This window comes from Zootoca vivipara, chromosome 6 (assembly GCF_963506605.1).
Source record: "Zootoca vivipara chromosome 6, rZooViv1.1, whole genome shotgun sequence".
NCBI classification, from domain to species: Eukaryota; Metazoa; Chordata; class Lepidosauria; order Squamata; family Lacertidae; genus Zootoca; species Zootoca vivipara.
In genome coordinates, this window is record NC_083281.1 from 34,882,380 (window position 1) to 34,907,283 (window position 24,904).

The 24,904-nt window shown below is 46.6% G+C and overlaps 1 protein-coding gene across 1 annotated transcript; it reads right to left on the bottom strand.

Annotated features, from left to right (window-relative positions):
- Positions 1-1,185: 1,185 nt before the first annotated feature.
- Positions 1,186-19,027, bottom strand: LOC118086755 (metal transporter CNNM4-like). The gene is made up of 7 exons (XM_060275777.1): positions 16,214-19,027; positions 14,482-14,622; positions 11,560-11,688; positions 10,127-10,296; positions 7,630-7,729; positions 4,830-4,978; positions 1,186-2,906 (listed from the first exon to the last, which is right to left on the bottom strand). The coding sequence occupies exons 1-7, from the start codon at positions 17,613-17,615 to the stop codon at positions 2,781-2,783; spliced, it is 2,217 nt and encodes a 738-aa protein (XP_060131760.1). The 5' UTR covers positions 17,616-19,027; the 3' UTR covers positions 1,186-2,780.
- Positions 19,028-24,904: the final 5,877 nt, after the last annotated feature.

Below are 24,904 nucleotides of genomic sequence, written 5' to 3' on the forward strand. Positions count from 1 at the left end.
CTACCCTAGCACAGGAGCAGGGTTTGGGGGAGAAAGTTGGCAAGCCTAATTTACATATGTCTTGAAAGCAATAGAAAGTTTATTTCCCAGTTGTGGTCTGAGTTCCCTGCAAGGTTCTGAAAACCAGACATCACAAAATGCAGAGATGAAAAATGAAAAGGTACGTTCTCTCAATCTTGGATCTGGATTCCTAGCTGGTCTCCAAGTATCCCCCCACCCCACCCACACACCTCAATGGAAGAAGGATAGATGTTGTCATGGGAGGGGGGCAAGTGAGTAAAAGGCTTAAAACAGAGCTTGATTCTTCTTCTTTTACTGGAGCCATGCCTTTAACAGCAGCCTGAGTGCAGAAATTAGGGGGGGTTGGAAAATATGTTTCATACTAGAAAAATACATTCCGTCTCAGACTGCCGTGAAGGTGCAGGAGCAGGATCTGTAAAATAAGTGGCAACTTGGCTTTAAAGTGGGAGGTGGACGTGTTGGGTGGGGCCAGGAAGACAACCCATCCCTTAATTCCTTAAAGCCTCACACACAAACGGCCTGCTAGAGGGATTAATTATTAGAGTCAGGCTTCGTCAGGACTTAGTCTTCCTGGAACATGTTTCCAGTGGCAACACTCAGCTGAGCTCTAGAATATTTGAGGACTGTCATGAGGACTAGGGCTCCCTCAAACATGTGCAGAGTGCCTTTTTCTTTTTCTTTTTTTAAATATTGTGTCTTAATTTTGTATCCTGTCCTGGGACCATGGGATCCATGGGTGAGATGATGATGATGATAAACAAACAAATAAACATTGTTTAATTATATTTTGATATATTTTTGGTCAACTTGCTTTTAATGTTTGGTTTTATTTGTAATTTTAATGAAAAAATTGTATTGTTTTATGCAAGACGCTTGGAGGTTTTTGGTAATTTAAGCAGCATATAAATCCTGTTAAATAAAATAAGTAGTTATGAGTATTTGCTTATGGTGCCCAGCAGGATAGCCATGGGTCAAAGTAGACAAGAAGCTAAACACATCATTACATCAAGTTCATAAAGAAAGAGAAGAGGAAGGGTGACTCCTTGGTGAACAAGGACAAGAGGATTAAACCCATAGCTGCCAAGTTTTCCCTTTTCTCGCGAGGAAGCCTATTCAGCATAAGGGAAAATCCCTGTAAAAAAGGGATAACTTGGCAGCTATGATTAAACCTCCCCCTCCCAGCAACAGTCCTGATTCAAATTCTTCCTCTCCATGCTAGGGATGGGGGAGAAATTTTATTCAGTCCACGTTTAATGGTGAATGTGCCTAATTTATGCTTTCTGAAACAATACGCAAGCATAAGCGCAGCCATCCTTTGAAATTGCACTTGCATTTTCTGATTTCTGTAATGCAGTTTCCCGGCCAAATAATATGCATCTACCAGGATAAACTGTGTTTAAATAGAAAAAAATAACATACAAAAATGCATTATATTCAGAGAAAATATGTCCTAAAAAATGTATACATTAGGCAAATTTGCATACAAAGATAGGTATATCAGGAGAAATTCACACTACAATGCTGATGAATGTTCATGGAGACCTTAAAAAAAAACTGGTGCAGAAATGTGGTGAACTCAACTTAAAACTGGAAAAATGAGAAACAGATGGAAACCGAAATTGACAGATTCGCTCATCCCTGTGCCGTGCTGCTATTAGAAAGGAGGAAGGGGAGACTTCCATTGGCTCCAGTGGGAGCTTTTTACTGACAGATAATAGCAAACCATCCTAAATATCTTTGCAGAAGCTTACGAAAGGCTTGGCCTATCGCTCAACATCCAAAAAACCAAAGTGCTGCACCAACAAGTACAAAATAAGCCATCTGCAGCACCACAAATCCAACTCAGTGGTGTAACGTTGGAAAATGTCAATCACTTCTCCTACCTGGGCAGTTATCTTTCCACAAGGGCCGCCATTGATGCCAAAATCCAGCATCGCCTGAGCTCTGCGAGTGCAGCTTTCTCCCGATAGAAGTGCAAAGTGTTTGAGGACCAGGACATTCGCCGAGAAACAAAAATGCTTGTTTATAAAGCTATTGTACTACCAACCTTACTGTATGCTTGTGAAACATGAACCATTTATAAACGCCATCTCCAACTCCTCAAAATATTCCATCAACAGTGTCTCTGAAAATTTTTACACATCACTTGAGAAACAGGTGAACTAATACCAGTGTACTGCAAGAAGCAAAGATCACCAATGTTGAAGCAATGATTCTTCAACATCAACTTTGTTGGACTGGTCATGTTGTGCCTGATTATCGTCTTCCAAAGCAACTACTCTTAAAAATGGAAAGCGTAATGCTAGTGGTCAACAAAAGAGGTTTAATGACTGTATCAAGGCAAATCTTTAAAAATGTAGTATAAACACCAACAATTGGGAAACATTTGCCTGCAAGTGCTCCAGTTGGAGAACAGCCTTTACCAAAGCTGTCATGGGCTTTGAAGACACTCGAACTCAGGACACAAGGAGAAACATGCTAAGAGGAAGGCACACTTGGCAAATCCACACTGTAATCAACTCCCGCCCAGAAACCAATCTCCCCACTGTGGAACGATGTGTGGATCCAGAATTGGCCTCCACAGTCAGTTACAGTCTCATTGTTGAAACTGTGTTTATGGAAGACAATCTTACTTGGCTACGAGTGATCGCCAAAGAAAGAGAAAGAAATATTGCTATGGCCGATGGCTGACGCAAATAAAGATTCATTCAATTCAATTCAAGCCTGGGGTACACTTCGGAGCACTGACTCTACACAATTCAAGTCTGGGGTACACTTCGGTGCACTGAGTCTACAGAAGTCTCAGCCTGCGAGATGATACTTGCAGCTGCGTTGACTTCCGCCAGTGAGGCCATAAGACAGTTCTGGTATTGATTCCGTGTGATCTGTTTTGGAGAGAAAGGGAGAGAGAGAAAGCAATTACTCCAGAAACATACTGCCAGCATCCAGCATGCACAACCAGACCTCATCTATTATTATTACAATTTATTTAATTTGCTAAGCCACCCAACACAGGAGATTTGCAATGGCCACTATGCTCTCGAGGAAAATACCAGGATGTTTCATTTTCCCCAGGACAGTTGAAGGCTATGCAATGCTACCCTCCAAGCCCTCACTATCTGGCCCTCAGGATTCTCCCCCAGCCAGGTAAAAACACACAAGAAAAGTGCAGGCTGAGTGTTTTTGTGTGGCCGGGATGTATTCTTGAACTCTGATAATGGTTCTTCCCTTGCCTGGATGGAGGAAACAGAGGTGTGGGAGGGGGGGTGAGTAAAAACCAGCCTAGTGTATAAAAGGTAAACATTCACATCCATTGCTTTGCCCATCACTGGCATGTGGTTCCAATAAAGTTGCCTGGAAGGGATTGAAGCCCTCCGACTGAAAGAGATTCCTCGCTCCTGCCTTATGTAAACACAGGTAGTCTGGCCAGAAATGGTGTGGTGGGGGCTGCTGAGGTGGCAACTCAGCCCTTTCTCCCACAGAACTGCAAGCGGCTAAAGAATAAGCTACAACAGGCACCCCCAAACTCAGCCCCCTCCAGCTGTTTGGGGACTACAATTCCCATCATCCCTGACCACTGGTCCTGTTAGCTAGGGATGGTGGGAGTTGTAGTCCCAAAACAACTGGAGGGCCAAGTTTGGGGATGCCTGAGCTACAAAGAAGTCAGAAGTAGCAAACATCAAGTTTGCACCCACCCACCCGCCCGCAAATAGGTGTCCAAAGAGAAGGCTTATCAGGATGTTCAAATCAACTGCCCAAGTGGGAGGAGGCAGTGGCGGAGGAAGGGGGGTGCAGTGGGTGCGGCCCACCCCAGGTATCATCCCTGAGAGGGTGTGACATCGCAGCGCCCCACCCCCACCCCCGGGGACACTTGCTGTGGGTGGCTAGCCCCACCCTCGCAGGCACAGCATGTGCACTGCTCCGGGTGCTGGAGCAGCTAGCTCCGCCTCTGGGAGGAGAGAGACCACCCACAATTCTGTGAAGCCTAGATGGGCAGTGGAATACTTTAAAAATAATGAGAGATGTGACCACATTCTCAAGTTCCTAAAACCTGAGGGCGTTCCTCTCCTGCTTCAACAGACGGTTTCGAGAATGAGCTATGAGGGGTTGGGAACCGTTGGTGATCAGGGACACATTTGGAAATCTGAGACATGGCTGCAGGTGCCAACAGCAAATGGCTGCCCTGAACAGCATGGCTAGTTACAAAGCAAAGGTTGGGCCTGAGCTCCAAATACTAAACCACACCTTTGACCTCCACCTAGTACACAAAAATATTCATTGGTGGGGATATGACACTGCTAAAAGTGAATGCAAAGCCACAGTCCTGTGCATGCTTACCCAGGAAGAAGTCCCATTGAACTCAGTAGAACTTATGTCTGAGCAGACCTACATAGAAGTGCTTTAGTCATGCCCCTTGCTTCCCATTGCCTTACTTAGAGGAATGTCCTGGGAGACCCAAGTCTTCACACAGGTCTGCTGCCATTACATTCCATTTGCCCCTGAGAAAAGGAAATGGCTGTGAATCCAGCTGAAGCTGTGTTCTCAACTGAGGGCAGCTTTGGAATTTTCTGGTTCAGAGGTGGGCCCTTCAGATGCTGCCAAACTACAACTCCCATCTTCCCCGAACACTGGTTAGTCTTGCTAGAGCTGATGAGAGTTGTCAAAGCAACATCTGGGGTGCTAAAGTTTCCCCACCCTTGTTATAGATGAATGAATATACCGGCATCTACCGGTATTAGGAAAGTATCGCCCTTCACCTCACCCAGAATCTCCTTTTCAGGGGTCAAACAAATCCATTTAGGCCTCACCTTGAGGTACAGGAGGTCGGTCAGAGCACGGACAGTGTAATCTGCCATGTACTGTAGGCTGCTGCTGCTGGGGAGGACCTGGTTGCTGCTGGTGATGCTAAAGCATTGCATATTGCTCTTGCGAATCTGGGAGCCTAGGATTTCAATACCTGCACATGGGAAAAAGTGAGGCGAGAATTGTATGCTCCAGCCTGCTCCCCTGGGTTTTTCCTCAGCTTCTTTCCTCAGCCCGCCAACATAGCTGCCAAGTTCTCCCTTTTTTTAAGGGAAATTCCCTTATGCTGAAAAGGCTTCCTTGTGAGAAAAGGGAAAACTTGGCAGCTATGCCCGCCAACCCACCCAAGCTCCATCTACTTTTGCTGAACCGCCTTCAACCATTTAGCAGAAGGACACTTCTTGAGTGGGCACAGGGGGCAGAGATTGCAGCTGTATGGAATCGTAAGAGCCAGACTAACAGCTATGAGGCCTCTCCATGAACGTGCCTTGTTAAGGGCCACACATTCTCCTGCCCAGTCTCTCCCTTTAGCTTTGGCCTGGCCGTTCGCAGGGGATGTTTCCAGCAACCCAAGGAAGCTAGAAATGCAAGTCACACTTATGTAGCAGGGGAGGGGCTCAGACCAGGGTCCTGCCTAGAAAAGTGTATCCAAGAGAAAGGGAACAAGGGGGGACATTGAACTGGACAAAAATAAACAGTTCCAATCTGCAAGAAGCAGCCTCTGGGAACAGCAAGGGCGTGCTGTTGTTTTTTGGGTGGGTGGGGGGACTGGTGCTGCTTTGAGGCTAGCGCTGCTTATGCGCATGTGTCCCCCATCTGTTGTGTTTCAGAGTCTCTCCTTGCCAAGGACACAATCCCTGTAAAGAGGCCCCTGAAACAACTTGGGGAACTAGAAGCCATGGATGGAAAGATATAGGTCTGGAACCTGCAACAAAATGTTGTCTTGTGTTAAGTGCCACTGTATTCCATTTCCTTCTCCCAGCTGTCAGCCCTCTCCCACAACAGTAAGTCAGGTTTGTCTCTAGGGGATACTACTGTAGGTGGCTACCTAGAGTGCTGGTCACTGAGGATAGCAGATCTGGAGAACATGGGATGGCAGCAAATATTGTGGGGTTGTTTTGCCTGCTGACTTAGTTAAGCAACATTGTGCTAGGCTTTTCATGCCCATGCCTGAGCCATTACTTGCTTATACTGTAGGACTCTTTCAACCAAGAGGGAGAGAGATAGCAAGAAATGATGAGCCAGAGGGAGTTGTATTGTCTGGGAAACAGCCGCAACAAGGTCTGGCACCCTCAGGGAAACTCAAGAGCCCTTTCCTGAATGTTGTACTAGGGATGGATGAATCGCTCTGATTAAACCACTAGATGGCACCAGACTATGGTGTGAACCAAGTATGCAATTGTCCAGCCTCCAAAAATGCAGAGGAACAAGTTGCTGCCTCATCCTCTTTGCGCGTGCGCGCACACACACACGCACAATTTACTTTTCAATTCCATCACCACCAAATTTGCTCTGCTGTCCTGGCACAACAAAATCACTTTTAAAACGAACCTGACCTTTTGCAGCCAAGAAAGTGATGGGGGAAAGTGTGGACTGAATGGTCAATGGCAGGTGTGCCAACTCTAGGGGGCCAAGGTATCTTCAGCCCCCTCAATATTTGTTGAGGGAGACTGGTCCGCATTGCATGTGTGTGTCATCATGCCCGTGCGGCATCACAGCTTCAGTGCCCAGCTCCTCCAAAGTGCTTGGCCTCCTCCAGGCAATGTGACGTTTTGCATGCATCACATACCAGGCCCCCTCAATCTCAGGGGCAACCTGGTACCTCTGATTAACAAAAATATGTATAAACACCCCATGAACAGCAGCGGAGGAAGCCGATCAGGCGCCTGGGGTGGCGCACGTGCCTTGCACCCAGGGACGGGTCCACGTGCCCACAGGGCGGGGCAGGACACTCTGTGGGGCCTCCAAGGAGTCTGCCTGCCTCCTCCCCCTCAGCCGCTCTACAGCTGGGGGGGTGATGGGCAGACCGTTTGGGGCAACACGGAGCCTGCAGGCACCCAAGCCACCGTGTCACTCCCAGGAAAGACGCATGGCTTGGGCACGCTACAGGCCCCGCGGTGAGTGCTGCCCAGCATTTTCTCCCCCCTCAATGGTGACACCCGGGGCAGCCTGCCCCCACCACACACGCCTTCCTCTGCCCCTGAGCAAACTAGGATGCATGCTCCTTGTTGTAAACTTTTCCGCAAAAAAATCAGACCAAATGCTCATAGGGCTCACCCATACTTCTGCTTGTCCTATGCCTGGAAAGCATGGGTCCAAGAGGTTTTCTGCTTGTCCCACATTTTCTAGGCATGGGTGAGAGTGGTTTTGCCTTTGCCCTGCTGCTTTTCCCACAGAAAACCCATCTATGTTCTACCAACTGAACCTGGGATGTGCTTGTGTTTCTTTCAGTCCCCAAATCATGGATAATTGTCATTTTTTCCTGCCATCTGCATTGTGTTTCCTTTGACTTGAAATAAATGGGGTGGAATAATGTAATAGCAACATCATTTATGTAATTTTGCTGCAGCAGAAAGGCAAGTAATGCACTTTTTAGTGGGGAATGAACTGCTGTGGAACGGAAACAGTGATGCATGAGACAAATAGAGGACATAATGGAAAACGATGTATTCTTATCTCCCTATCTGGGAGTAAGCCCTATTGAATTCAGTAGGACTTGCTTCTGAGCAGACGCGGTTAGGATTACAGCCTAAACTATCAAGTGGGGAGAGTTTTAACTGTGGGAGGAGAAGGAATGCAGATTACCTCCTTGGATGGGTGTACCCAAGGCCATGACTCCATAGTAGGAGAAGGGTCCGTTCTCAAACTTCATGTTTTCCTTGCAAGCTTCGACCTCCACCTTTCCCTGGAACAGAAAGGCAATATTAGGACCTTTAAACTTGACTTGTCAGAGAAGGGTCAACCTGTAGCACCCAAGCCAATCTGGAATCTCACAACAATCCATTTCGTGGCAAGCAGAAGTAACTCCCAAGAAACCCAATCAAAGAAAACATTACAGACAAGTATTATTCATCTCTCTCAAACAACGGGCTTGGTAGCTTTGGCATGCGTAGGATAGGCCCAGAAATAAGGCCTTCTCCTTAATTCTAAGTAGGGACCAGCTGCTATCACTGTTGTGCAGGACAGCTCAGTTGGTAGAGTATGAGATTCTTGATCTCAGGGTTGTGGGTTCAAGACCCATACTGGGCAAAAGATTCCTGCACTGCAGGGGGTTGGACTAGATGCCTGGACCTGTAGGCTGTAAGTCATCCAGGTGACCGGCACCATCAGCCAATCAGTTGTCGCCCCAGGGGCAGAGCTGGGGACCAGAAAAGGAGGCTGCAGTCAATGCTGGTCAGCCATTCTGGTCAGAGCATCAGCAAGGAAGGCTGCTGTGTTGTAAGCCAGAAAATAGCTTATCTCCTGAGTTTATGCCAATAAAACTCAGAAACGTGAGGAGTTAGGAGTCCAACATTGTTTATTGCAAAGCAATAGGTCACAGTCGGATCGTTCCGCAAAACTGCAACACCGCCTGGTGGTCCAGGCAGCGGTATTTATAAAATTTCAAACAAAGCATTTCAATTTCCACCAATCATATACATCATTACTTCATTTCATGTTTAATACACATGCACAATAAGCACTGGCAATTTCTGCTGATTAAGTTCTGATTCCCACCATGTTCTGTTACATTGTGCATGTTTCATAAAGTACATAACAGGTTACCATAACTTTTCTATTAGAAGCACACTCAAGGATTTACAGGGGTACACATTATCACATTTATTGTGGCCCTTTGGGCCACCACCACAGTTGGACCCACCTTTACTCTTAAGGTAACATGTCCCAGGTCTCTATGTCGCAGCTCCTGTTGTCGCCTCATCCTCAATGCTGGGCTTCCTTTATTTTGGTGCTGCAGGTGGATGGCTGGGTTCACAGGCAGCGGCCTCCTTGGGGGTGGGGGTGGGGTGGGGCTGCTTCCAGGTTACCCCCTACTTGGGGACACGAGTTTGGCACCAGTTTATTTCACACGGCCGGTGTTAATTTTGTCCCTGACACATAGATGGTGCCATGTTGCTGTGATCACACGGACGGCACCATTTTGTTTTTGGTCACATGGTTGACGCCAATTGGTTTTTGACCACATGGTCGGCGCAATGTGATCTGCATGAGCACATTTGCAGTAGATCTCTTGGCATCTACAATGGAGGGTTTGTGCTCAGTGCCTGATACAAACTGCCCGGGCCGTCTTAAGCATATCAGGCGCCCTGGCGCCGTGGTGCGAAGATTGCTCCGGCGCGCCCCCCGCCCCATTTCCCACTGCGTCTGTCTGGCAGGCGCAGCGCACAGCACCCCCTGGTGGCCCGGCGCCATGCGCCACCCAGCCTTGCCTTAGAGCCAGCCCTGCAAACTGCCAAAGGTGGCAGGTCCAATCCCTGTATGGGGCAGCTGCATATTCCTGTTATGGCACCAATTATTACCCTACACAGGATTACTAATAGAATAAATTTGGATGCATGCATGTATGTTTGCGAGTATACTGGTTTTCCGGCTTGCGGGGTTGTACTACCGGTAGATGTCTAGCAGTGGCCTTCCTATTGTATAATTTATGCATGTCTGCACTTATATACATGTATGCTGGTGTGTAGTTATATATATCCTGTAGTGTGTCATGCCCCACTAGGAATGCTGGTAAGCACATTTCCTCCTACGCGAAGGGGTTGATCCAGATGACCTCATGGGTCCCTCCCCCTCTTGTGTTCTGCAACATTGGCCTGAATATGCTGTACACAGTTGCCATAGGACACGCAGTTGGTACTGACATGCCACATGGAGTGCCACCAGTGATAAGGCTTTTAAGGTGGACTCTGTTCCAATTGGCCAGTCACTAGCAGGGTCACAGAATCATGGAACTGTAGTGTTGGAAGGGACCATGAGAGTCGTCTTATTGGGATACATGACTATAGCCTAAGCAGGGGCTACCAAACCTTCTGCATCCATGGGCCCTTATTCCAAACCAGAGAAGTTGTTGTGGGCCTCACACATGTGCTGTCTTTGCTCCCTAGCTGTAAACCTCCCCTTGCCTAAAGAAGGCCTTTTTCAAGTTTCAGCACAGAGATGGGACCCAGCAGGCACCAGGAAGACTTCTCTGTGCACATTGGCTACCAAAAGTGCCGCGTTGATGACCCACAGATTAGGTCATGCAGTTGGTGCTTCCTTGGCTGTGCGGAGAGAGTAGGAAGTGCCAACAAAGTACCGGTACCTGTAAAATGAGAATGAAGTAATCTGCTGGTGTGTTCTTTTCATACAAGTTGTGTCTGGGAGATTCTTTGTTCTGCTCATCAAATTTCAGCTCACAGATGACACCAGGATGCTTGAGGAGACGTAGCAGGTACTTCTCGGAGATGAGGCTCGGGCAAAATTGCAAGACCTCTGCATGACAAGGAGAGGACACAGGAATCAAAGGATGCTTCCTGGGAGCAAAATCCTTTCCCAGATCCATGCCACCATGAGGCAAGGCGAGTTAGCCAGCTGGAGGCAGATGGCGGGTGGCATCGGATGGAACAGAGTGGGAGAGTGATGGCACTCACACATTATGGATGTCAGCTACTGTACCTGGAAATCCTTTTGGGCCTGCTGCACTGAGGAACTGAGCCGGGGCACAGCTCAGTGGGAAGATACTCTGTATGTGTACAGAGCTAGGAGTTTAAATATGCATGTGTAGGTTTGGCTTTCAGGTAGGTTTGGCTTTCAGATCAGACGGGACATTCCTGGCCCTACTTGAAGAAGCTGGGGGCAGGGACTAAACCTGGGACCCTTTGCATTCAAAGCTGATGCCCTACCTCTCTTCCTCTCTGCAGCACTTTTATTTATGATAACTAGTTGTTTTACATCTGTTACTAATATATGCCTTTTTATGGCACTTGACCCCAATTAATGCATTTTTGTGCACAATAACTGGGCTGCAGACATTGAGGAAGAACAAATGTTCTAGGGTGGCTATGTTTCAGTTCTTGTATTGTTTAAGAAAATGTGAATCAGGTAGCTATGACATAAATAATAATAATAATAATAATAATAATAATAATAATAATAATAATTTATTTATACCCCGCCCATCTGGCTGGGTTTCCCCAGCCACTCTGGGCGGCTTCCAACAGAAAAATAAAATACAGTAACCTATTAAACATTAAAAGCCTCCCTGAACAGGGCTGTCTTCAGATGTCTTTGTGAACTGAATCAAATTTCTTGCCCTTTCCTATTCTGAACTCCAGTTGCTGGGAATCACAAGTGGGGAGAGTGCAGCTGCACTGATGTCCTGCTGGCAGACTCCCCATTGGCACCTGATTGGCCACTGTGAGAAGAGAGTGCTGGGTGCAATGGACTTTTGGCTCTTTTTATGTACTCATGTTCATAGTAGTTTAGGATGTGCAGGGCAGATGGTGTGGCACACATGGTTCTGTCCTCAAGCACCTCACTGCTCCCAGCATGTGCCGCCTGAGGCAGCTCCCTCACTCTGCCTAATGGTAGGGCCAGGCCCACCTTACCCATCACGGTGCTGCCTGAAGCAGGCCAATTTATCCTGCTGCGCAGCAGGGCCAGCCCTGCAAGGAGTTAATCAGGCTGATTTCATGGTCATGCTAGATGGCCTTCTCCACCTTTCCAGTGGCCTAGGTGGTCCCTGAGGGCTCGTACCTGTAGAGAGAAAGCGGTGTGCAGCCAGGAGTAGCTGAGGGGAGATCTTCATCTCAATGTCGTTGCCCCTGAAGGCAGAGAAGTCCCACTTCCTTGGGCTGGCATCTCGTCTTCTGGTACGATTGTAGGCTGCAAGGGAGGAAAGCAAATAAAGAATCACTACATTGTGTTGTTATAGAAGCAGCCATGGGCACACTGTGTAATGTAGGAGTGGAAGGAAATGGAGAGAGCAGAATCTCGCAGTCACATATGGATCCAAAAGAACATATATGCTTCTAGTCCTCATGATCACTGAGGAAAATCTGAAAGCACATGGTAGCTATCTGCGAGATGGCTCAGAAACCAGTGAAGTTTCAATGACGTGGAATTTGGGAGCTTCCTGTCTTGTCCCCGCTTCCAAGGGGGTGATCCCCCATCTCAACACCAATTTTGATTCCCCTTTTAGCCCTTGTCAAAAAGATTGCTAGATTCTACCATGAATGACATACATTTGGATTTTATTTTTTAAAAACAAAATGTATATATACCACTTCTTCATAATAAAAAGTGGTTTACAAGAAGTGTTAAAATGATCAATAAAACAATTCAAAACATGTAACTGAAAATGTTTAAAAAGAAATTTAAAACACATCAACATCCCTGTATGTGGATAGCTTTGCCTAAATAAAAATGTTTTAAGCAGGTGCCAAAATGAGCACAGTGAAGGCACTTGCCTGGTGTCAGCAGGCAGGGAGTTCCAAAGTGTAGGAGCTGCCATACAAAAAGTTTGATAAAGGAAGTATGATATTATTTTGTTTTACATTTTTGGATGACTTTATACTCCAGCTTTCACAAGTACATTTACGGCAGCTAACAAATCCAGATGTTCCCCCCTTACTCCTTTCATCCTCACATCAGTCCTGTGAGGTAGGCTAGGCAGAGAGATAGTGACTGGCCCAAAGTCACCCAGTGAGCTTTATGGTCCCTGGGTGGGTCTCCCCAGTCCGAGTGATCAGCAGAGATAAAACAGCTGAGACCTTTGCCTGATACTGAAATGGTATCAAAGTCGGTAGCACCACTGAGGTATCTCCTTTCCTCCCCTCGCAACACCACCCACCACACCTTGGGTGGCAGGGATACCCTAAGTTAGGCTTTTCTTGAAATTTTCCATGATGGAACCCAAAATGGCATACACAGGACTCCCCATGTGGTCGCCCGCCAAGGCACTGAGCAGCCCCAGATCTGCTTATCTTGAGTGTGTTGGCTGCATCATGTCCCTTCAGAGCACACCAAAGAAATACGTTTGTATAAATATAAATGTGTTTAACTGGAAAGATCAAGTTCAGAGTTTGTACAGTGGTACCTCGGGTTAAGAACTTAATTCATTCCAGAGGTCCACTCGGGTTAAGAACTTAATTCATTCTGGAGGTCCGTTCTTAGCCTGAAACTGTTCTTAACCTGAGGTACCACTTTAGCTAATGGGGCCTCCTGCTGCCACTGCACCGCCGCCGCACGATTTCTGTTCTCATCCTGAAGCAAAGTTCTTAACCCAAGGTACTATTTCTGGATTAGTGGAGTCTGTAACCTGAAGCATCTGTAACCTGAAGCATCTGTAACCCAAGGTACCATTGTATATCCATGGAGTTTAGCCTTTTTTGAAAATACCAGCAACCCGCAACCTAGATTTTCCTTGGGATCTCTCAAAGCTTCTCATTTTTCCTGGCAACGCAGAGGGCCAGGTAAGGGAAAATGGCAGTGCTCCATACCTGTCAGCAGTTTAATGAGCTGGGGTGGGGTGGGGTGTCAAACCGGGAACTAGGAGTTGCACAAAGGGATCAGAGTCCAGGGGCAAAGCCAGCAGTCAGGACCAAGAAGGTGGTTGGAACTGGAGGTCAAATCAAGAAGCAAGGTTGAGGAGCAAACCAGACGCCAGGACTGAAAGGCAAACCATGAGGCAAGACTGGGAAGCAACTAGAGAGCGTCCCTCAAGAGGACAAAGTGGGGCACTGCCTCTGAGCCTCACCATGTTGCCTTCCATGAAATGGGTTGGGGAAACTTTTTGTTGCCATAGAAAAGACTATTCGCTTCACCTATTGTTTTCCCCAGCTCTGTTTGCAATGACCTGAGCTCCACCAGGCCCAATGGTCACCAGTTACCATTGGGAGCAGGTCAGAAGCAGTGGTGCAGTTAGGTAATGATTATTCAGGAGGGCTCCTCAGATAAATGTGCATTCCTTCACTTGCTTCTGCTGAGTGAGGTCCTGGACTTCTGCACCATCTTGTTTTGACAGCCCATAATTTCCTTATTTTAATTCTGCCTATTGGTGCTTCATAACATTGTAGCTTGGAGCAATTACAGCTCCTGCAATAGTAGGATAATAACTCTAAATCTAAGGCCAGCATCTCAAATTACCTCATGACACTATTGATTCTAGGCAGACTGCAAGAGAAATGAGCAAAATTCAGTTGGAAACAACTAATGCCGATCACGATCTTTTCCCTCTACCATTCTTCTCCGAGTGTTTTCTGCAGAAATGGCAGTGGTCCAAGATAGGCTAGCTGAGCCACCATTGGTGGGAACAAAATACAGTTGCACCTGCCACAGCACAGTGTGTGTTAAGCCTTCATCTGAAGACAAATGAGGAACACAAGGCCTGCCAAATATTGTAGGACTCCCATCATCACTAAAAATTGGCCATACTAACTGGGACTAATGGAAGTTAGAGTCCAATGACATCTATAGGGCCATAGCTTCCCCACCTACACCCAAAATGAGGAAATATAATGCAGTGAGTCTGTCTGTCTGTCTGTCTGTCTGTCTGTCTGTCTGTCTGTCTGTCTGTCTGTCTCTCTCTCTCTCTCTCTCTCTCTCACACACACACACACACACACACACACACACTGCTGTTTCATAGGTGGAAAAACAACTAGGAATGAACCTAACTGTTGAGATCTGATTCGTCCAGGATCTCTGACTTGATTATCTCTTCAATGACATCCTCCAGGGTCACGATACCCAACACTTCATCTTCATATTCATATTCAGCCTCATTCTTCTTTAGGACAATGGCCAGGTGAGATTTACCTGTGGGGCAGACTTTGGTTATATCACTGAGGCATGGGCATAGCCAAGGGGAGAAGCAGGGGGCAGCTGCTCTCCCAGATCAAGTAAAACAATAGAAGTACTTAACTGACCAATCACATCGGTTCTTCCCCCCTAACAAAGTCCTGCCCCCACCCCAACAAAAATTCTGGCTACACCCATGCACTGAGGCCAAAACATCATTTGATGGTGTTTTAAAACACACACACACACACTAGTTTCAAAAAAGTTTTAAAGAGTTATATCCATTAAATAAAATTCTTATATAATCTTGGCTTTGGCCCACAGATGTTCTTTCATGGAGATGGGGAACCCGTGTCTCTCAAGGCGTGCCTTACATCTCTTCAGAAAACTTATCTATAGGTCTGACCATTTGTCCATCTAGCCCAGCCTATTCTGCCTGGCAGTGGCTCTCCAAAGTCCCAGATGGGAAATAATATTCCACATCTCTGCTATTTGACCCTTTTAAATGGGAGGTGTCAGGGCTTGCTTTTCTGCTTTCAATGCAATCCCTCCTCCGATATGCCTTTTTCTTTCATCCTGTAGATCCCCCACTTCCATTCTGCTTTAACTAAGACAACTGTTGCGTTTAAAGAAGAGTCATAGTATATCTGCCTTCCCCAATTTGGTGCCCTCCAGATATTGTTGGGCCACAACTCCTGTCATCCCTATTCCAGCTGTAAGTTAGAGTAAAACAGCACCTGGAGATTGGCAACAGGTTTGGGGAAGGCTGTAGGAGAGCCTTCTCCTGTTCCTTCAGGAAAGCTGTCTGCAATCCTTAAAGTACCTGTAGCTGAATCTGCAGTCACCTGCTTCAGCATAGGATTCACCAGTTGCTGGGAATCACAAGTGGAGAGAGGGTTGTTGCATTCAGGTCCTGCTTGCAGGCTACCTATAAGCATGTGGTTGGCCATTGGGAGAAAAGGATACTGGACTAAGATGGGCCTTTGGCCTGATCTCACAGGGCTTACATACTTATGGCTATGGAATGGGAGAAGTTACAGGGCAGTTATCCCCAGAGGCCAAGAACGATGAGACAGCCATGTGCTCAGGCCAGCTCACCCATGAGGCAGAGTGAGGCAGCTGATTCAAGTGGCAGAATCCAAGGGGTGCTGCCATGGGTGCCCCCACCGGTGGAGAAGTGGCTGAGGCTTCTGAGTTATGGCAAGATCTTGCGAGATCCCTGCAAGAGCTCCATGAGGTCTTGTGGGGCTCTCACAAGGCTGTGGCAGCATGGGTGGCACTTTCCTGTTTCACCTCAGGTGGCAAAACAGGTTGGGCTGCCCCTGACAGGATGCTATGTAAGGGGATGCTGAACTCTTCTCTCACCCCACCTCCTGTGATTCATCTAAGTTCTGCCTGGGGAGACACTGGGCCTCAAATGCAAGGGCCATTTCTGTCATCCATAAAATGTTGGCACCAATCTATGCCATCACTTTCTCTGGATGATGACCAATCCCTCTGGCCTGTTCTAAAGGTAACCACTATTTAAAAGTTGCTCCTTCTTCAAAAGAGAAACAAAAAGTTAACTTTTAAATGGAGGCTGAAGCTGACTCGATCTCCACCTTGTTACCTTTTTTGAACTCTTCAAGCACATCATCCAGTTTGGTGGTGTGGTAAACAAAATGCACCGGATGGTTGTAAAATTTAGTGATCGTCTTCAGCGGGGTGCAGTCATCTGGGTCCACAAAGGCTAGATCCTTGACATACAGCATATCAACTATATTTGTCCTCTCCTTTTCGTAGATGGGGATACGTGTGTAGCCGCTCTCCATGATCTCCGTCATGGTGTTGAAGTCAAGGACGGCATTGCTGTTGAGCAAGAAGCAGTCGTGCAGTGGGGTCATGACATGCTCCACTGCCTTAGTCCTTAGCTCCAGTGCTCCTTGGATGATATTCAGCTCTTGCTTCAGCAGGCCCATGTATGGCTCGGTCAGCCTCAGCATCTCCATCAGCTTCTCTCGGTTGTACCTGTGGCCCATTTCTTGACCAAGTACATAGTCCAGTATTTTACTTGTAGGGTAGGAGAGAGGGAAAGTCAGCAGCATGACAAACTTGGTGATGACAATGGTTTTGGCACCCACTTCCAAGCCATGGCGGCTGCAGAGGGCCTGGGGGATTATCTCCCCAAAGAGAACGATACCAAATGTAGAGGCCACTATAGCCAGAATGCTTGCGTTAACCATGGAGTCAAACAGTATGGTGAAGGAGGTGTTGACTAAGACGTTGCCGAGGAGCAAAGAACAGAGCAGGTAATTGCCGTGCCGCCGAATGGGCTCAATCCTGGCAGCGTACTTCTTCTCACTGGGTGTGCCACAGTTCTGGACGACGCGCAGCTCCATGGGGTCCAGGGACATCAGGCCCAGGTTGAGACCACTAAACATGCCTGACAACGCCAGCAGGATGACCACCAGGAGTATCTTCAGCCAGAGAGGCAGTTTTAATTGATTTTCCTCGATCACTTGGATCACCAAATCGCGGTCGCTGAACCAATACCGTGGCATGCCCGAATGATCTTCCAAGCACATCACATAGTTCTTGAACTCGATTTCCTTCCGCAGGATCAGGACTAAAACATCCAGCAGGGCAGTGGTGTTCCGTACCTCATGGCAGTATGGGTTCACCAGCAAGTCGTTGGTCTTCTTGTTGCAGGCGTCCACATTAACATTAGCACCTGACGCATCAGGTAATTCAGCAAAGTATATCATCTGGCAAGTATGTTGGTGGATGCCCTGACCGAAGATCCGAAGCCGGATGGTGCTTCCTTCCACCACTTGGATGATGCCGTCTTCCAAGACTGTAGAACCTGGTTTGGTGCTGTTCTCCACCCTCATGCCTAAAATGACTGTTCTACTAGTGGCTGGCAAAGGGAACGTTGTCAGCAGAAAGAAGAGACACCTTACCAGCAGCAGTACCAGTCCTGCATCCTCATCCCTCCAGCTCAGGCAGCTCCCCAAACCATTCATTGTGGACATGTCCCTTGAGAGCTCCGCTGATCAGTACCTCCAGTTACTCTCTAGGTGCACACACTGGGCTGTACAAGCACATGTCATAAACCCACCTCATATGCAGACACACTCACCTCATTTGCATGCCACACTGTTTCCTAGTAGCTTAAATAACTCCACCCTTGAAGGAGATATTTTATATATTCTTCCATGGTGCGGGGAGAGGGGAAGGTCCTTTCAGAGGTCAGCGCCCTAAACAGATGGCCAGTTCTTGCTCTGAGGAAGAAATTGACCCTCCAGATCTCTCTGGTCTTCAGGACTTTCTCTAGGCTTCACATTTTCCTCAGCCATATTTCCTCTCCGCGGGCCATACCCTCTTCACGAACCATACTTTGCCACTTCTGTGAGTGTTTCCTCCTGACTGGAATGTGTCCTTGAACTCTGATAATGCCTCTTGGTTGCTTGAATGCTGTATAGATGAGGTTGCGTAAACCAGAGAAGCGGACACGGAGCAATGGATTCAAACTACAAGAAAGAAGATTCCACCTAAACATTAGGAAGAACTTCCTGACAGTAAGAGCTGTTCGGCAGTTGAATTTGCTCCCAAGGAGTGTGGTGGAGCCTCCTTCTTTGGAGCCATCTGTTAGGATTGCTTTGATGGTGTTTCCTGCTTGGCAGGGGGTTGGACTGGATGGCCCTTGTCGTCTCTTCCAATTCTATGATTCTATGGGCCAACAAACTGAAGCTGAATCTTGAAAAGACTGAGGTATTCTATGTTCCAAGTTCTCAAGTCCAGGAGGTGGGAAGATGGCCTGCTCTGGTTGGCGTTGCACTCCTCTGGAAGGAGCAGATTGTGGGTACACCTAGATCTAACATTGTCACTTGAGGGGTCCAGGTGGTGTCGGTGGCCACGCTGGGGGTGCCTATTACCAGCTCCTTCTAGTTCACCAACAACAACCACTTTTGGACAGAGATGACTTCCATGCAACTGCATGCACTGGTAATTCCCAGACTGGGTTATTGCAATGCACCGTACATGGGGCTATCCTTGAAAATGACTCGGAAACGTCAAATGGCAGTCATGCAAGAAATAAGCAAAATAGCTAAACAGGTACTAGAAGTAACCCCAGAACTGGCCCTACTGAACATCTTCCAAGATAACAATGCCCACTCACACTATAAAGAGCTCATAACCCACCTACTCTCAGCAGCCAGAAACATCATAGCCAGACACTGGAGGGACCTGTCAGGAATAAACATGGAACACTGGTATCAAGAAACAGCCTTACTTGAAAAGCTAACTAACAGACTGAAACTGACACGGGGACAAATAGAAGAGGACTCCTTCACTCTGGTATGGCTCCCCTTTATCACATATACAGCCCAACAAGACAACAACATGAACCCACCAACAGCATTCGATTCAATATGGCTAACTTGACCCAACAACACACACACACACACACACACACACACAAATCCAACTGCAGCCAACCAAAGACTAGGGTTGCCAGACTCAATAGAGGACAGGACTTCTGTGCCTTTCATTGCCCTGCTCTCTTTTGAGTCTGGACAACTTAAAGAGAAACCAGCAGACCCTTTGGTTGGAAATTAAATAAAGGGTCTGCTGGTTCCCCTTAAGGTTTCCAGACTCAAAAGAGAGCAGGGCAATGAAAGGCACAGAAGTCCTGTCCTCTATTGAGTCTGGCAACCCTACCAAAGACAATCAACCACACCCTAGGCCACACCAACCTCTCTCATCACCAAGGAAACATCACAAGCGAATAGAAAGAGAACATACTCAAGTGACACTGACACAAAAGCCCCACACAAGTCTAAGCAAAATAACATAAACTTTGCCGTTCCCTCTCTCCTGTCCCCACCTCTTTTCTTCCCAGCCCTATACTGGATATAACCCCAATGTCTCACAACAAATGTAACTGATCTGTAGAAAACACAACCTGAAGAAATAGACAATGCATATGCTTTTGTAAATGAGGAAAATCTTTAATATGTATTTTTTTAAATGCAGATTACCGGCTTGAGTTGCTTTTAGAACTCCTATAATCACTGCTCTAAAACAGCTGCATTGGTTGCCAGCTCATTTCCAGGCCCAATTCAAGGTCAAAATCTATCTCTTTGCCCAGGCATATTACAGTTGTTATTTTACTCTGCTCTGATTTGGCTTTCTGTAGTCTCTAATTGTTTTTATATTTGTGTTATTTCTATATCCTAGTGTCTCCTTTTGGATATTTAAAAGGGGTCTTTTAAAGGGGCAGAAAAGGGAGGCAGACTGCATTATCTTAATCTTTGTGGGTTCCTTTTTTTTTACAGACTCTTCTTTTCAATTCTTTTAAGTAGGCTTTGCTATAATAGGGTCAAAAGCTGATTTGAAAATAATCGCTCATTGCGAGTGAGGAGAGAGAACGGGAGGATTTAAGACCAAGCTGTGCATTTCATACCATTAATTGAAACCCTCTGTGAGATAATGTGTTCTTTCTCCTATTTGAACCCTGATCCCTTCCTCCCTTACACTGCTGTTAAAACCATCCTCTCCACTTTCCTTTTGGCCAACTAGACTAGACGCTGGATGAGATTATGGCAACAGAGAGAAAGAAGGGGATCTGCTCTGCCTTCCCTTCCTCCACTTCCTTCATGGGGTTTATGGTGCCATATCACTCTTTCACTTAAAGCACCAGCAGCAGCAGCAAGAACTGTGTTTTAGTGATAGTTAAAAGATCAATAAAATAAAAACAAAACAGGGTCAAAGTGGCACTCACCACTAGGAATAGGGGAGATTTTAGATTCAGTTTGCATTTAAAGATGAATCTACCTAATTTGAACTTTCCCAAATAATACAAGAACCAAAACACAGCCATCCTAATAATAATAATAATAATAATAATAATAATAATAATAATAAATTCACTTCTTTGAATTTTGCACCACAATGCTCCAGCCAAGCCATGTGTACAAAAACTGCAAAGTGAACATAGTGAAAATAACATACAGAACTGGATAACGTTAGGGGAAAGTCTTTTGCAAAAATGTATATATTAGGCATAACTGCATACCAAACGTGTAAAGAAATTCACATTAAAGTGATGGTGAATTTTCAAGGAGACTTTATAAACAGACACACAATTATGGGGAAATGTGGAGAGCTGAATTTGAGACTGGAAAAAAGAGGGAGAGAAACTGAAATGGGCAGATTCTCCAATCCCTACGCACCACAAAAGAATCGGCCCTCTGGTATGCAGAGAACCTAGTCAGATGTACTGTACATATAGAAAAAGTGCAGTACTCCTGATAGTGTTGGGAACAGCCTCATGACAGCAGAGTCTCTACCACTTACCAGCAGGGACAGGCACAAGGCATTGGCAGAGTCAGGGCTGTGGGGATGAACTAGTGGGAGCGCCAGATTGGCTCCACGGATGTGCCTCTTAAAATGTGCGTGCAGGGTTAACACACAGCTTGGAAGCCAAACAGAGCACTGGCTCCCTCCTGGATAAGCACAGCTTACCCTTGGTTATAATCGCAATGAGACCCTAAGTTTTGTAATATAAGAATGCTAAGTTTATCTAAGGAAATGCACGCTTGTTAGGAAAGATCCTGTCTAATCCAGGTGGAGGGATGCAAAGAGCCATGTGCCTGATCTTTGGTCTCGGCAGGAGAGACATAAAAATATGTCTCCTCTCCCAAGGTGAAGATGAAAGAGAAGGGGAAAGGAAATGAGGAAAGCAACCCAGAGAGTATCAGTCTAGCACAGGCATCCCCAAACTGCGGCCCTCCAGATGTTTTGGCCTACAACTCCCATGATCCCTAGCTAACAGGACCAGTGGTCAGGGATGATGGGAATTGTAGGCCAAAACATCTGGATGGTCGAAGTTTGGGGTTGCCTGGTCTAGCACCTGAAGGAGGGTCAGCACATGTTGAAGGACAGCCTATGGCAGGCATGGGCAAACTTGGCCCTCCAGCTGTTTTGGGACTACAATTCCCATCATCCCTGACCACTGGTCCTGTTAGCTAGGGATCGTGGGAGTTGTAGGCCAAAACATCTGGAGGGTCGCAGTTTGGGGATGCCTAGTCTAGGGAGCTTGGAGGTTCCTCTCTCTCTCTCCTTTCTCCCCATGAGACACACCAGTATTCAATACAAGCTGAGTTGCAATCCAACACTGAAAACACAGACCTTGCCTTGGTCTCCCACTAAGCAGCAGCTATTGTTGCTGTTCTGCCCTACTACCAGGCAAGTCGCTGCTGGGCAGTGTTATGGGCCACCCATCTGGAAATAGTTCTTAAGGTGCAGGAGCCCTGCTGTCTTTTTCATGTGATCACCCTACTGAGGACATCCAAGGTTGTTGGGTTTTTTAAAAAAAAGAAAATATACTGGTATTATAAATTTTTGGTGCTAGAGCTTATGGGTGCAGAAGTTATAGATTTAGTGTTAGATTTTAATCAAGGGGGGGGGAGTTAAACTGCAAACACTGAATTCCCAGATCCAGCAAGGATTCAAGATGGAAATAACACAGGCGAACTTCCTCCTGAAATAATTGACTGGCGATGGCAGAATCGTTAACCTAACAAAAGATGAGCCATCATATGACGTTCAGTGCCAGACAGCAAGAGGGTTGGAGCCCCTCATCCAGCTGTGTGTTAGTGGGCAGAGACAAAAGATGGTTAAGAATTTCTGTTTGGATGATGCAAGGCTGGAGGGGGATAGTTTCACTGGGTTAGCGGTGAAAAGGAAGGTGAATGGGGGTGAAAAGCACCATGTGGGCTGACTGTAACAGGCTACAACAAAGAGACAGGGAGCATGGCTGATTTCTCTGTTCTTAGACCCAAGCCTGCTATATCTATGGGAGAAGCAAGTGACCCTCTTGGAGTGTAATGCATTGACCCAGGTAGACTCAGGTTGTGTATATGTGTAAATAAACCATATAGCATAAAGACCCCAGTCTCTGCTGTGTCCCATTGTCCAAAAGGAAACAGACAAAGCGTGCTTGCAACCCTGTTGGTCAGGGGCGTACCCAGGATCAAAACTAGGCCTATCAGTTTGAGGAAGGGTGGTGAGATATAAACATTCCACCAAATAAAACAAACAAACAATTTTTTAAAAAAAACTTCTGGAAGCATTGATCTTTGTGATCAGTTCCTTCGCTTCAGTTGGCTTTCCTCAGACTTCATCTGAGCTCAATCCCCTTTGGAGCCTGAATCTGACACTGGCAGCAGCTGACCTACATCCTACGGTCAACTTCAACAGCGCCATATCTCCCTGGACGTTGTCATAGCTCAGTGTGAAGTTTGGAGCAAGTGAAGGCATTGAGAAGGAGCTCATCCCCCCCCCAATTAGCATAATGGCAGGCAGCATGAGTCAGCTGCAAGCTAGGCCTCTTGACATTTCCACAGTATGAGCTGGCACCATGACGCACAGCATTTGTACATTCTGACACAGCAATAGGAAAAGTCACCAGGCTGGTTAAGGGAAACAGTACTGGCTTTTGAATTACTGCCAGGAATATTTCAAGTAGAGGGTTTTTTAAAAAGAAGAATTGCTTGCTTATTTGTGTTGCCTCCTTTATGGAGCATCTCAGTAACTTGTCACACTGAGGCAACAATCCTGTGTGTGCACGCTTACCTGGGGGAAAGTCCCACTGAGCATAATGGGACTTACTTCTGAGGAAACGTGTGTAGATTTGCACTGTACATCTAAAACCTGCCATACAAGTACTTTGAGTTACGTATGCTGTAGGAGAAATGACTGAGAGGCAATAGAACATAAAAAGTGCCCTGCTAGATCAGGTCAAAGGTCCGGTATCCTGTTCTCACAGTGGCCAACCAGAAGTCTCCTCTGAGAAACCCACAAGAAGGAACAGAAGGAACAAAAAGCAACAGCAATCTCCCCACTTGTGGTTCCAAGAAATGGGTATTCAGAAGTATACTGCTTCCAACAGTGGAGGGATAGCATAGTAATCATGGCTGGTGTGGTGTGGATGACGACAAGGCTATAGTCCTGGCTGAAGCACACTAAGAGCTCATCCAGATTTACATTTGTCTCCTGCCTAGAAAGAACAGGTCTTAGTGGTTTTCCAGTTGTACCTGTGCCTAGAAAGTGTGGGACAAGTGGTTTTGCTCTAGCCCCGCCACTTTCCCCCAGAAAACCCGTACTTCAGTGATAAATCAGAGCAAACTCAATCCGGAGAGAACCCAATTGACATATACCACTGAAGATCGAGCTTTTTCAGAGGAAAGTGTTGGGGCAAAGGCAAGTCTGGATGAGTCATATGTCCTGATGAAGTCAAGCAGACTTGCTTCTGAGTAAGCATGCATAGGGCTGCATCATGCAGGGGTGGTTCTCTACAATTTTCATTCACGGGCTGCTCCTGTGAGCCATTCCCATCACACAAAAGCACTCTGTGACTTTAACTATGTTTGCTCTTAAGTCAGGCAGAGATGCTTTTGAATTGTGACTAGATGCTTGGTGTGCCCATTACTGACTCTTTGACAGTGTTCTAAGTGGATGGCACTGGGGAGTTTTATGCCAGTTTTGGTGAGCTGCAGCATCAGTTTCCTCCCACTCCCAGATCTTACTAAGGTGCACACTGCAAATAGAGGGTGTTCGTTTTTCCTTAAGAAACATTTTTCAAAACACATTGGGAACAATACATACCAATCTGTGTGTCTGCCATTAGGTGTATTTTCTATTGGCCCCTCCAAACATTTTTTTATTGTGCACTTGCAATGACTGGTGTTCGTTAAGGTATTAGGAGGCATTCAAAAAGCTTCTGCACTGTGCTGCAACCCTGATCAGATTCATTCCCAGCCCATACTGCTACCGGGATGTGGCTTTGGGTTGTTTGTTTGTTTGTTTGTTTGTTTGTTTGTTGTGATATCGTGTGGGGGGCAGAGACACAGCTGCATAAGCTACACAACAGAATTCCCTGTGGCAAACTCAATCCCACAGCTGATACACGCAAATAGCATCTTTGCCATCTTGCTAGTGGCCAAGTGCTTGGGAAGTGCTGTCCAAAGCACTTTGCAAGCCCTGTGCTCAGCAAATCCTGAATGCTGAGCTAAGGGCTTGCAAAGCCTCCTGCATTGCTCTTCCCAAATGTCAGACAACCAGCTGTCTGCTAGGTGCTTGGGAAGCACCACATGTGATTTTTAGATGATTGACAGGTGGGTTGTCCCACCCTCCTGTCAACATTGACCCATGAAGGTAGGGACAATGATTCTACCAGCCTAAAAGGTTTCCCCACTGTTTACTTACCAGCTTCTCATCTGTCAACATCTTACCAGCACACATTCATGTTCCCATA